The sequence below is a fragment of the Larimichthys crocea genome, chromosome VI, assembly GCF_000972845.2.
Source record: "Larimichthys crocea isolate SSNF chromosome VI, L_crocea_2.0, whole genome shotgun sequence".
Lineage (NCBI taxonomy): Eukaryota > Metazoa > Chordata > Actinopteri > Sciaenidae > Larimichthys > Larimichthys crocea.
In genome coordinates, this window is record NC_040016.1 from 26702079 (window position 1) to 26715915 (window position 13837).

The window sequence follows — 13837 nt, forward strand, 5'->3', positions numbered from 1 at the left end:
AACAGGATCTCTAAAGACCTCCTGACAGACCGGACAGCAGAGATCCTCCTCTGATCTGGAAGCCATTTAGTCTCTGAGTGAAGCTGAAAACACAACAGACAGAAAGTACAGTCAGTCATGGCTCCCCTCCCTCCTCTACGAACTTCACTGAGATTTCCTTTGAGTTCAGTTTTTAGTCAAACTCACATTCAGTGTGTGGAGCGTCAGCAGCTTGAAGCAGCAGTGTTGGAGTTTCCCACTTTTCTCTCCTGTAGCTGAACTCACTCAGAGGAAGTTGTTAGTTTGGTCTGAAGGTGAATCTGATCGTCTGTTTTTCAGTCCGTGTCTCTTCACTGAAGAAGAAAAACTAACTGTTTCCTGGTTTGTCTCAGGTGAGTCAGGTGAGGGGTGGAGCTTTGTCTCACCTGCTCTGCTGAATGCTTCACATATAACACAGAGGTGTGTCTCATTGCTGATGATGCAGGCTGATGCCACAGATATGTTGTTTTTAAAACTGGTCTGACTGTCGACTGAATGCTGTGGAGGAGTTTAAACAGACTTATAAATGTGGCACCGTGGAACATGAAGGTAAAGGGGTAAAGTGTCACTGCCTTTAGGAAATCCTGAGTTCCTGGTTTGTCTCAGGTGGGTCATTTGTCCACATTTGACCGATTAAACTCGGTTCGGGAGACAGGTCTCCGCCCGACAGTGTCGATATGTTACCAGTCACTACAAAATTGTCTGTATGTCCGATAACTCACTGATAACTAAGACAAATAACTTCAAATAACTGCGTTTCACATGCTCATGCATCGCTGTAGTGTTGCCATGATATGACAGTTTACATTTACCCTGTTTTGATTTTTTATTTTCCATAAAGTTTTCTCATACTTTGTTCTTGCTCTTCTGCCCTCTTCGTCTCTCCATTCCACCATCTGTTCTTCTTCTTCTTTTATTATAACCTTTATTTAACCAGATTAAAAACCCATTGAGATCAAGACCTCTTCCACAACGGTGACCTGGCCAAGAAAGGCAGCAGCACACGTCATAGTGATAAAGACAGACGAACAACAATAACAAACAAGCAGCAAAAATGAAACATAAAAATATTAAGATGTGAGAAAAAAGGCAAATGAAGTGCAGAAGTTGTAGGTACAGTAACAATTTAAGAACATGGCACTGTTCAAAAGATTTCCATTGTCGCTTTCTTAAAATTCAGGGGGAAGCTTCCAGTCAAACAAGTTCTGACATTTTCAGATTGGAGGGCAGTCCAAGCAGAGGGGGCAGAACCTGAATGCTTTTTTACCCGTTTCAGTTCGAACACGAGGAACAGAAAAATGCAGAATGTCATCTGATCGTAGGGCATAACGGCTTCCAGTTCTCTGAAGAAAAGTGCATAAATATGTGGGAACCAAGCTAAGGAGAGCCTTATAAACTAGAGTCATCCAGTGTGCATAGCCAGCTTTTACATACAGTTCACAGTGGTCATTGAAACCGAGCTTCACCCTTAATTTGGAGATCAAATTTTTAACATGTAATTTGAAAGAAAGCTCCTCATCAATAATGAATCCCAGGTATTTATAGCTGGTGACCAGATCTAGAGTTTCACCCCACACAGTTCTGATTGAGGGAATATTCTCCAAGGGAACAGATGAAGTTGAAAAAAATCATTAGTTTGGATTTATCAGCATTTAAAACCAGTTTCAGTTTCTCCAGACGAATCTGCACTGCATCGAAGGCGGACTGCAAAAATCCAAATGCCTGAGCAATTAAATTAGGCATCAGTAAATGACAGTATCATCCACATAAATATGATATGAGGCATTTGACATGTTTGCACACAGATCATTAATGTAAACTGTGAACAGAATGGGTCCTCAGACTGAGCCTTGAGGTACGCCTTTTGTGACCTCAAGAAAGGTGGAGCTAACTCCAGCCATCTGAACACATTGTGTCCTGCTTGCCAAATAATCAGCAAACCAAGAGGCAGCTTGTCTGGAGATGCCATTCTAACAGAAGATTGTGATCCACAGTACCAAATGCCTTAGACAGGTCAATGAACAGCGCCACAGAGTCCAAAGCCTCAAACACATCGTAGCAGTGCTGTGCTGCTTCCTAAAACCTGACTGAAGGGCATTTAGAATGTTCATCAATTCCAAAAAATCCTTCAGTTGATCTCAGACCAATTTTTCAAATACTTTGGCTAAAATACAGAATTTAGAGATAGGCCTGTAATTATTAACGACTGAGGGTTCGCCTCCTTTTAGCAGTGGGAGGACAAATGCAGATTTACAAACTTTAGCAAGTTTGTTTGTGCTGAAGCTCAGATTAAAAATACTAGTTAGAGGCTCAGCAATTGAGTCAGCAGCCAGCTTTAGAAAAAATGGATTCAAACTATCTGAACCTGCTGATTTTTTTTTTTTTGACTACGGACCACAGAAATAAACCCAGGTTTGAAATGAAAAGAACAATCAACAGGGAGACGGCTTACTACAGAAGGTTCATCAGTTAAAGCGGTTCTTTTAAAATCACTCTTAAAAAAATCAAACAAGTGTCCTGCTGTGATCAAATGTTCAGAGTCAACAGGTTTGGCAGTTCAGTACAGGGCGTAGCACCAGAAGCAGATCTCACAACATTCCAACATTTCCTGGGATCATTTCGATTTTTGGTGGTTTGGGATAAATAAAATTCAGATTTAGCTTTCTTAATTAAGGAGGTACATTTGTTTTAAATTAAAAATTATCCAATAAGCCTCAATTTTTGTTTTTTCGTGCTCTGGCCCAGGCAAGATCTCTGTCGTTGAGGAGGTTTCCAATTTCAGTGTAAAACCGTCGATTGTTTCGCCTCTTTTTACTAAACTTACGTAAGGGAACATGTTCATTGATTTAGCTTCAAAAATTCAGAATGAAAGAAATTCCAGGCCAACTCAACATCATCAAGGAAGGAGATTCATTACCACTCAAAATTGGACAAATCATGCAAAAAAGCCTGCTCATGAAAAAGTTTAAAAACTCTTTTGAGTAAAATTCGTGGTTTAGTTTTGGGGAGTTTGGCATTCCTGACCACTGCAATGGCACAGCGGTCACTCAGACCGTTCCCAAAAACACCAGCATCAGAATACCTGTGTGGGACATTTATTATTATACGATCAAGGAGCGATGATCTTAAAGGGTATTTAATGTTAGGCCGGGTTGGGCTGTCTATTTATTGGCTTAGATTTGATGAATCACAGATGGATTTCATAACAACCAATCAAGGTTTAGATCCCCCACAAAGGTTTGCGGGCTCCGGCAGCCAGTAGACTCCAACCAGCAGCTAGCGGGCTTCAGCGGGTAGCGGGCTTCGACACAGCAAGCTCCAACCAGCGGCAGGTTGGCTCCAGCAGCCAGCAGACTCCAGCAGCCAGCCGCAGGGGCTACTGGCAGCTGTATACCTGTTTGCCGGCGGACAGCAGCTCACAACCTCAGGAGGATCCAGCCCAACATCCAGAGTCATCAGGTAGACCAAAGATCCTATCAGTCCGGAGACGCCGACGGTCAGCATTAGCAGCCCCTCCCGGCAATCTACAACCCATAACAGCGGACCACCTGAGCAGCGGCGGGAGCGTAGATCACAGCCTGGATAAGTCCAGGAAACTGGCCCACAGGACTGGGACGGATTTCCAGCGAGGTGACGAGGTGTCACACAGGGATCCACAAAAACAGGCTTTGTTGTGCTGTGGGGGATTTAGAAGCCAGCAGTGACAGGTAGGCTACCTAAGATAACACCTCAGTTGCAACTCCTTAATTTGCAGTGTGGTGTGATTGATAAAAGCGTTTAAAAGATTTTAAAGGGACAATAGAAACATAATGATAAATCATTAAGATCGCGTTAAAAAGCCCATACAAACACTGACGTGTGCATGCGGCCGTCTTGGATTGATCAGCTACACAGTTTATAAAGTTTATTCTCTGCTACCGGGACAATCTTCCCGTAGAACATTCCCTGTAGTTTGTATGCTTGTAGTGGTACTAATGAGATCTTCTCCAGCTGAAATCTTTGATGATCACACAGTGGAGTTTTATAATACGACTTGTCAACGCTAAAATTCCGTATTGACAGATTTTTATTGTTGACGTAATTGATTACTTCAACCAGTCGTCGTAGCCCTGAAGCCAATGCCGGAGCTCCGGTTTGTTATTCCACTGCTGAAGAAAGTGAAGTCAGGTGAGGGGTGGAGCTTTGTCACAGAAACAAATATTGTTGTATTGTTGTATTGTTGAGAGCAGTGAGTGGAGCTGCTGGTGATTGTCCTGAATATTTACCGTAACGGAACCAAATACTACAGAGTCCAGACTGTATGCGTCCTTTGTCCCCAGAACAGAGGGATACTGATGTCCTGGGAATATTGGCTCAAATGGTACCAGTCAATATTCTTGTTTTATTGATCAGTGTGATGACTAGTAAATGTTTAACATGCTATTAAACTTAACTAAAATGCTGAACATGGTTTATATTATACCTGCTAAAGACCAGCATGTTGTACTGTTACACCGATGACATCCTGCTCTACAATCCCCCCCAGGCTTCAGTGCTTGGTCCTCTCCACTTCATCCTCTACATGCTTTTTCTTGGCAACATCATTCGCTATGCAGACGATGTCCCACTCTACATCACCAAATCCATCATCGATGTCTCTCTCCAGCTGCCTCACTGACATCCAATCCTGAATGAATACCATCTTCCTCAAACTGGACAAATTTCAAACAGGTGAATATGTTCTTCTTTATGTGTGAGTAGATGGTTTTAAAAGGCTGTATTACATGTGAGAGGATGTTGATGGTGGAGGATTGTACTGTGCTGTCAATAGGCCTACCTGTTTATATATGTCACTGTATTTTTATGACTAACTTATGAACTGTACAGGCAGCATAGGGCTGTTCCAGTAATAAGAAAACATCATTCAAAATCACATTTATATTTGTAACAATGCTAATAACTACAAATCCAGCCTTGGAACAGAGCCTTTCTCAACTGTACGTCATGTGAATGTCTGTAATCAGTGGTGGCCAGTATTTACAAGGTACAAGCTTTATTTGTTTCCTATTTTACAACAGGGTTGTTTAATGAAATGCTGAAATTACCAACATCACATAAAGTCTTAAACATGAGACGTCCACCTTAAATTTGAATTCAGTTTTAATTCTATAACACCAAATCATGACAGAAGTTATCTCATGACACTTTCCATATAGAGTCAGGATCAACATTAACTTTTATAAAACAGACAAATTCATTCAAGTTCCAAAAAATATTGATTATGATAATCTCATCGTCTGTAAGAATGGTGCAAATATTTAAAATCACAGAATACAGATATCATGGCTCCACACACACAAGTCAAAATAATAAAACATCAACAATTTAAAATGACAGAGTATTGATAAAAAAGAAAAGTCTGAACAAACCAAACATAAAGATCAGAAACTAAGTGAAATCATTGTACACATTAAAAAGGTCGACGATAGAAACAAAAAGATTTTTGTCAAACTAAATAACAAGAAAAAGAAAATAAAAACAATAAAAAACAAGAACTGAAAGAAAAATAAACTTCTTTGGAATAATGAGACAGCAGGAGCAGCTAATAAACATAAATATAATCATCCTCTTTGTCTCTAACTGCTCTGTTCCACTGTCACTCTGACTTTATGTGGTAATATCTTCAGTTCATCCACAGTGGTAATGTATGGAAACATGTTGTCAGTGAAAGTGTGTGTGAAGGTGTGTATGTGTGTGTTTGTATCAGGATCAGAGAACGACAGTTTTCCTCTGTTCATGTCCAGATTCACTCTGATCCTCTGGAGCTTCTTCTGGACTTGGAGAGCAGTGAGTGGATCTGATGATGATCGTGCTGAGTATTTACCTTCATATAAACACATTACCCATAATCCGGACCGTGTGAGTCCTTTCCTCTGGACAGACTCTGCTAACACACCCAGAGTCCAGCGTGTACTGTCTCCAACCTCGACATCCCAGCTGTGAGTCCCTGAGTTAAATCCTTCAGAGCCCAGAACAGAGGAATAGTAATAAAACCTCTCTGGATTGTCAGGAAGCTGCTGTTCCTCTCCTCGTCTCACACTGGTCAGATCTTCAGACAGGATCAGTTTTGGATAAGCAGTGTTTGGATCCAGAACCACAGGAGTGTAGGAGACCATGTCCTTCATGTTGTTCCAGATGTTGAAGGTCAGGTTGCCCAGGTGTTTGGCCTCGTCTATCAGAGCTCCTGAGGGCAGCTGTGGATCATCCAGCAGGGGGCGCTGCTGGACTCTTTGCACTGCAGCCTTGTAGTTGTGCAGGAATGAGACGTCTTCAGCTCTCAGCTCGTCCTCTGTGGCTCTGACGGTGTCTGAAAGAGCTGCTATCTCTCTGCTCAGAGCCTCCATCTTCTCCTCCATCATCTGACTCTTCTGCTCCTCTTCCTCCCTCAGTGCAGCCATCCTGGCCTCCTCTTCCTCTTCTAGAAACTGGTGAAGCTTCTTAAACTGATCCTTAATCTGCCTCTCTGTGCGTCGGGCCTGGACCTTCATGTGTTCTGCTGTTTGATCAAACTTCACTTTAACTTCTTCAAAAACCTTTAACTTCTCCTTTAAGGGCTCCAGAGTTTCCTGAAGGTTCTTCTTGTGTTGTCGTGCAGCTTCATCGATGGGTCTGAATCTGTGGTCGCTGTGTTGTTCTGAATCTCTGCAGACGACACACACCGGCTGTTGATGGTCCAGACAGAAGAGTTTGAGTCTCTCAGAGTGCAGACTGCAGAGAGCCTCTGAAGATCTCTGATCTCTCTCCAACAAGAAGGCCTCACAAAGGTTCTTTAATGCAAGGTTTAAAGGTGGTTCACCCTTTGAAGATCTTCTCTTACAAACTGGACACTCTCGTGTTGGTTTCTCTGTCCACCAGCTCTTCAGACAGTCTTTACAGAAGCTGTGGCTACATGACAGAACAACAGGATCTCTAAAGACCTCCTGACAGACCGGACAGCAGAGATCCTCCTCTGATCTGGAAGCCATTTAGTCTCTGAGTGAAGCTGAAAACACAACAGACAGAAAGTACAGTCAGTCATGGCTCCCCTCCCTCCTCTACGAACTTCACTGAGATTTCCTTTGAGTTCAGTTTTTAGTCAAACTCACATTCAGTGTGTGGAGCGTCAGCAGCTTGAAGCAGCAGTGTTGGAGTTTCCCACTTTTCTCTCCTGTAGCTGAACTCACTCAGAGGAAGTTGTTAGTTTGGTCTGAAGGTGAATCTGATCGTCTGTTTTTCAGTCCGTGTCTCTTCACTGAAGAAGAAAAACTAACTGTTTCCTGGTTTGTCTCAGGTGAGTCAGGTGAGGGGTGGAGCTTTGTCTCACCTGCTCTGCTGAATGCTTCACATATAACACAGAGGTGTGTCTCATTGCTGATGATGCAGGCTGATGCCACAGATATGTTGTTTTTAAAACTGGTCTGACTGTCGACTGAATGCTGTGGAGGAGTTTAAACAGACTTATAAATGTGGCACCGTGGAACATGAAGGGAAAGTTACAGGAACATACACAAAATAAACATGCATTCATTTAAAAAGACGAGTAGAAACAAGTTTAAAAGGTCATTGGTATGAATGCAGTTTGTCAGCTTGACCAGAAAATGTGAGTTGAAATTGGAATTGTAAGTTTGTTTGACAAGAGAACGTAAGTTTCTTGAATGTATAATGTAATGCAGTTAGTTATTTTAACTCAGAGTATCAAGTTGAAACAATAAATGATCATTAATTAAACAACTCGTCTTACTTTGCTTCATGAGTTGAAATCAAACTTGTCTTGAAGTTGAGTTCACACGTTTTTAAGGCAGCAATTCAACTTAAGTTTGTAAGTTAAACCACCCTGATCATTTTAACAGTGATAACGAGATAATCAGCGAACGTCTGCTCCGATTCCTTTTCTTAAACACGAGACAAACAAACGACAAGAAAAATATTTTAAAGGCAACTTTTTAATTTATTTATTGGCAAATGCTTTAAGGTTGTAGAAACAGCTCTCTCTATTCATCTTTCAAAGACGTTCGATACAGTTTATCATGCACTGTTTTTAAAAAGATTTTGGACTTGATGAAATTGTTCATCAATGATTTCATAAAATAAAACTCATGCACAGAGAGCAGTATGTGGCTACTGGAAATCTTAAATGAATCATCTGAATCTGTTCAGATTGTAAAAGGCGTCCCACAAGGCTCAATACTGGGGCCTGTTCTGTTTACTCTTTACATAAGCCCAGATGATACAGTCTCTTCTCAAAGTTGGTGTCATATACATCTTTATGCTGATGACACCATTTTGTACTGATATGTGGATGTTAAACATTATTCTGTTCAATTCTTTAAGCACTGCTTTGCTGAATTACAAGTTGTATTCAATAACCAACAGAAAAACTGTCAACTCTATGAACTGATGTCTGGCAAATATTGAAAATCACAGAATACAGATATCATGAGATGGTAACTTCTCAAGGCCTCAAAGGTGTTATAATTTACTTTTATCAAATTTTTTATTGATGCTTCTTGTGCTGTAGTAGAGAAGACATGTCTTTGTCTCATCGCTGTCTCAGACAAAAAGGACCCTGGACTCTTGTTCAAGACCAGTCCACAACTTCAGGTATCATTAATTGCCTGTGCATTGCCTGATTTATATGTTAACTCATTAGCCAAGTCTTCTGGAATAAAATTTAGTTTTCTAAATCACAAAACTGCAAAACAGTGCCCAAAAGAACACGCAACAGTTTGTGAATACTTCAAGGCGACGCTTGATGTTGCGTCAATGTAGCAACCACGTTTCACCCAAAGAGTCTTTGTGAACATAAGTAGGCTTCATACTGTCTGGTCTTGGTTTGGTCTCAACCCCTCAAAGTCTTGGTCATGACATGGTCTTGGTTTAGTTGGTCTTGACTACAACAGTGTTTTATAATTTTATTAATTACAGTCCATTTACCATTTATTAGATCCTTTAATAAACGGCAGTAGCTCAGTCCATTGGGACTTGGCTTGGGAACCGGAGGGTGGCTGCATAGACCAAAAATATGGAAGGTGGTGCCAGTTCACCTCCTGGGCACTGCCGAGGTTCCCTTGAGCAAGGCACCGAACCCCCCCAACTGCTCGCTGGGCGCTCCTCAGGGGGGCTGCCCATCACTCCACCATCTCTCTCCACATTTGCATGTCTATGCCCTTGTACTATGTGTGTGTGTCTCTGGGTTAAAAATGCATGTAAAAATAAAATAGAGTGATAAAAGAATTTCCCCATTGAGGGATTAATAAAGTATATCTTCTTCTTCTTCTTCTAAATAAATGTACTAATACCACCCTGTAACAAATCTGTGTAGCAGTAACAAAGCAGTAAAATGCCCCATGTGACTGTTGCTGTGTTTTGTCTGATCTCACTGGGTGACTGTGGCTCCTGCATTTATGCAGAATCAGGATTTTACTGTTTGTGTTTCCACTTGAACTGTAGCAGAAGTAGTGTAAGGTAAAAGTAAAGTACCTGGAGTCTGTGCAGTACTTGAGTAAATGTACTTCCACCATTGGCAGTAAAATCCAAACAAGCTCACTTCAGTTCATAACAGACTCTTTTGACAGCAGCCATGTTGAACATCGCACTGTTGAATTGTTTAAACCGCAGACGGATGATGACGTGTTGGAAATCCGTCCAACTGTCCGAGAGCCAGCTTGTTGACAGTTCAGGTGACTGATGAGGTGCCACGACCTCGAACTGAACGTCAAACAACTGATCTGGCAGAAGTTCATCCAGGTTATAGAATTAGTCAGGGGCTGAAATCGGGCTGAGCCGGTACAGCGTCTGTCTGGCTTTAAACGCTGTTTCCACTAATTTAAACTTTTGAGAGTGGGAATCGTTTTTTATTTATATTTCCTCACAAAAAGAGAGGAGAATTCAAATTTAATAACATGCTGCCGGTCCAGAAGTAACTACATAAGAGGAGAGTTCAAAGAAAGGCTGGACTGAAATAGACCAAAAGAAAAACACACTCTGCTTTCTCAGAGCAAAGGGACAATGCTTAGGTCGGGCGTACGTGTCAAAGAAACTTCCACATGAAGGGCACGACCCGAGGTTTCCCAGCAGAACGTTCTTCTTCCCATGGTGCATTGTGGTGTGTTCACCATGCCACCGTCTTCCATTGCTGTTTGCTCACCACGTGACACGACCCTGTGTGACGCTACGTAGATCCGACAGGAAATGATGGTTGTCTGAGCTCCTCCAGTCATTTGTTATCTGCAGTACACGATGCCCCCAGTTTGCTGCTGTGGACGGGAAGTGTAGGTGTAAGGATGAATGTTTGTGTTTGACGATGCTGTTGGCCTCTCACCTGCATGACATCATCCGATCAACCTGCACAGGACACCAGACTTTGTAACTCTGCTTCTCAGACTGCAGTTTTAAACTAACTCTTTAAAAACACACAGGTTGAGCAATAACACAAATAAACAACCCGATCGAAGCGAAAGTTGATCAGTGACGTAAAATCATAGTTTTTGTCTTTGAAGTGAACATGGATAAAAACAGCAGCTTCAATTTCACTTACACTGGTTAAAATACTGTATGCACTGTAAAAAATGTTTTTAGATTTTACTGTGAAAAACTGCAGAACCACGACAGTAAAAGAAAATATGTCATGAAATATGAAATATGTTTTCCTGTATACGTCTTTCAAAAGCTTTATTTATATGGCAGTTTAAAGGGAATTTATACAGAATAAACAACATTAACATGCTGTTACCGTGATATTGGAAAAAGTTCAATTGTATAATTGTTTACAGTGTTGCCGTCTGACGCACTGACCTCGTACAAACATGCGTCAAACAACCTGAACTTTCCCTTTAATGCAGAGGAACGAATGAATGTTAAAGCTGCCGTTCACACAGAGGACGAGGTGGGAGATCTTTACACCTCCTTTTCTCTAGCACCACCTTCAGGCCAGACTTAACATAGCAAAGTCCCTCCAGCTTCCACAGTTTTAGTTTTCACAGCCTGTTTGTGCAGCTATAAACTCTGAAGTGGACTTAAAGCCAAAGACAGATGATGCTTTGACTCCTGAAGTTTCAGCTACAATTATCTGCATATAAAGTCAGTCTGGCCTGAAACTGAAACGTCTGAGAGAAAAACAACAGTGCAGTCTGTGAACCAGCGTCGCTGCATCACACAGGGACGTATTTTACAATTAAAGCAAACATAAAACTGTTACTGAGCCTCGTCTGTGCTGCAGCTCCCGGACAGTCACCGTTACTCACATCCTCGAGCTGTTTAGTCGAATCGACTGGATCAGGTTGTTTTTATGTGTGATCCATGACAGCCTCATATTATCCAATCACTTCTCTGCATCCATCATGCCCTCATACAGAGGCGGATCGAGGGAGGGAGGGAGAAACACGGCACCAGAACTCCGGCTCTGGTTTCAAACCACCAGAGACGTCGACCGCTGCCAAAAATCTCCAAATCTGAACCCGAGCGCTGCCCGCTAATTATTCCTCGAGCCTGGTCGAAGAAACTAAATTTACGACACCGAGCTGGCGCTGCTCGTGGCATCATAAATTAAAACTGGCAAAGAGTTTTAGAATCAGAACCAAGACCCCCCTGCACCTCCACCGGTCCTCCAACGAAGGAAGGAAAATTAAAAAGTGGAGAACGTTCAAACTCGACGTGAACCTGAACCATCGTCAGCTGTTTCACCAAAACATCAAAAATCTGTTTACGCTCGAGTGACGGCGCCCTCCAGTGGACGAGACATGACAACGAAGAAGAAGAAGACGCATACGAAGGCTCAGAGACATGCAGTGTGGACAGAGATGGTGCAGTGAGGAGCTGCTCAAAGGCACCTTGGCAGGAGGTGGACTGGCACCTCTCCAGACACCGGTCCACCTTCCACATTTTGGTCCATGCTGGACTTGAACCAGCCGGTTCCAAGCCGAGTCTCTCTGGACTGAGAGACTGCCGCCCGTTAACAAAGTAATCATTCAAAGTATTTAAATATATTTATTTAAATGTTGTACTTTGAAGTACTGTACGTCTACTCTATTACAGTTCAGAGGGAAATATAATAATTTAACTTCACTAATTAAGATTTAAAAAGTGGTAAGCACCGTTAGTGTTGTTATATTTATATTACTCTTTGGTTATTTAGCAGATATTATATGAAGCATTCATGTAATTATGGAGCTTAAAGATTTAAATTTCATCTGTACTAAAGAATTAAAGCATCAAACGTAACAACAAACAAACAAAAGTAATAGGATACTTTGTGGTCAAAGGTCACATGATGCTTTGATTTCCACTGTGATTAAAAACTAGAGAGGATAATATAAAAATATATTATTACATCAGAAACATGAAGTTTAAACAGATTATGAAGCAAACTGCAGTTCCTCTAACGTCCACCTGAGGCTGGCTCCAGAAGTGAGTCAGTCTCCATCAGCCCATGTTCCAAATTGTCCACTTCACAGCAGAAATAAACATGGTTTACAGCTGGTTAAAACATTGGAGCAAACCATAGACTGTCTGAAACCGGGACGTATCCTCCGTGACGTCCCCTCAACTGTCTGAAACCTGGACGTAGTCCCAGTGACGTCCCCACAGACTGTCTAAAACCTGGACGTAGTCTCCGTGACGTCCCCCTCAGACTGTCTGAAAACCGGGACGTAGTCTCCGTGACGTCCCCACAGACTGTCTAAAAACTGGGACGTAGTCTACGTGACGTCCCCGCAGACTGTTCAAACCCTGGACGTAGTCTCCGTGACGTCCCCTCAGACTGTCTGAAAACCTGGACGTAGTCTTTGAGACGTCCCGACAGAACTGTCTAAACCTGGACGTAGTCCATGACTCCACCGCAGACTGTCTAAAACATGGACGTAGCTCCACGAACGTCCCCGCAGACTGTCAAAAACCTGGACGTAGTCTCCGTGACGTCCCCGCAGACTGTCTAAACTAAAACTGGACGCAGTCTCCGTGACGTGCCCCACAGACTGTCCTAAAACTGGACGTAGTCACGTGACCGTCCCCGCAGACTGCCTAAAACCTGGACCGTAGTCTCCGTGACGTCCCCCACAGACTGTCTAAAAACCTGGACGTAGTCTCTGTGACGGGCCCGCAGACTGTCTAAAACAAAAACGCAGCGGCAGCATGTTGTCTCCTCTCCTCTGGTCTGTCCCCTGTGGGGGACATCGACCTCTGCAGTCTTTTGTCCTGACAGAGTGGAAGCACAAAACGTTTAAAAGTGAACATAAGGCAAACTTTGTTGTTTTCGTCTTCGTGTGTTTCAGGCTGTGAGTCACGGGGAGAACAGGAGGGAGATTGGAGGAGAATATATACTGTTAAATGAGTTTGGACAAGCAGTGACATCCGACGCGCTAATGTAAAACACTTTCTGGATTCGAGTGTTCCAATTCCGGCGCTCAGGTCGTTGGAGGATTTCAACGACACCTGCAGGCTGGAGGTGTAGAGAAATATATTTTCACTGGACGGAGTTAAACTCTGAGCGAGAGAGAGAGAGAGGGGAGAGAGGGGGAAGAGAGAGAGAGAGAGGGGGAGAGAGAGAGAGGAGGGGGGGGTGGGGGGGTGAGGGGGAGAGGGATAGAGAGCGAGAGAGAGAGGGGGAGAGAAGGAGGGGGGGGGGGGTTGGGGAGGGTGGGGGGGGGGGGGGTGGATATAGAGGGATCGATTGGTGGATAGATTTTTGGATAGATAGAGAGAGAGAGAGAGGGAGAAGGTGGGGGGGCTAGCGAGAGACAGATAGTAGAGAGAGAGAAGAGAGAGAGGAGATAGCTAGGGGGGCGAGTATGCTAAGAGGTAGAAA

The 13837-nt window shown here is 42.9% G+C and overlaps 1 protein-coding gene and 1 pseudogene across 1 annotated transcript; both read right to left on the bottom strand.

Moving 5' to 3' along the window:
* The window catches only part of LOC109137368 (nuclear factor 7, ovary-like), a 5929-nt pseudogene extending 5592 nt beyond the window's left edge, over positions 1-337 (bottom strand).
* A 4933-nt stretch (positions 338-5270) lies between these two features.
* On the bottom strand, positions 5271-7538 carry LOC104938360 (nuclear factor 7, ovary). Its single transcript, XM_027278945.1, has 2 exons — positions 7143-7538; positions 5271-7039 (listed from the first exon to the last, which is right to left on the bottom strand). Exon 2 carries the CDS (start codon positions 7020-7022, stop codon positions 5634-5636), a length of 1389 nt encoding a protein of 462 aa, XP_027134746.1. The 5' UTR covers positions 7023-7039; positions 7143-7538; the 3' UTR covers positions 5271-5633.
* Between the last annotated feature and the right edge of the window lie 6299 nt (positions 7539-13837).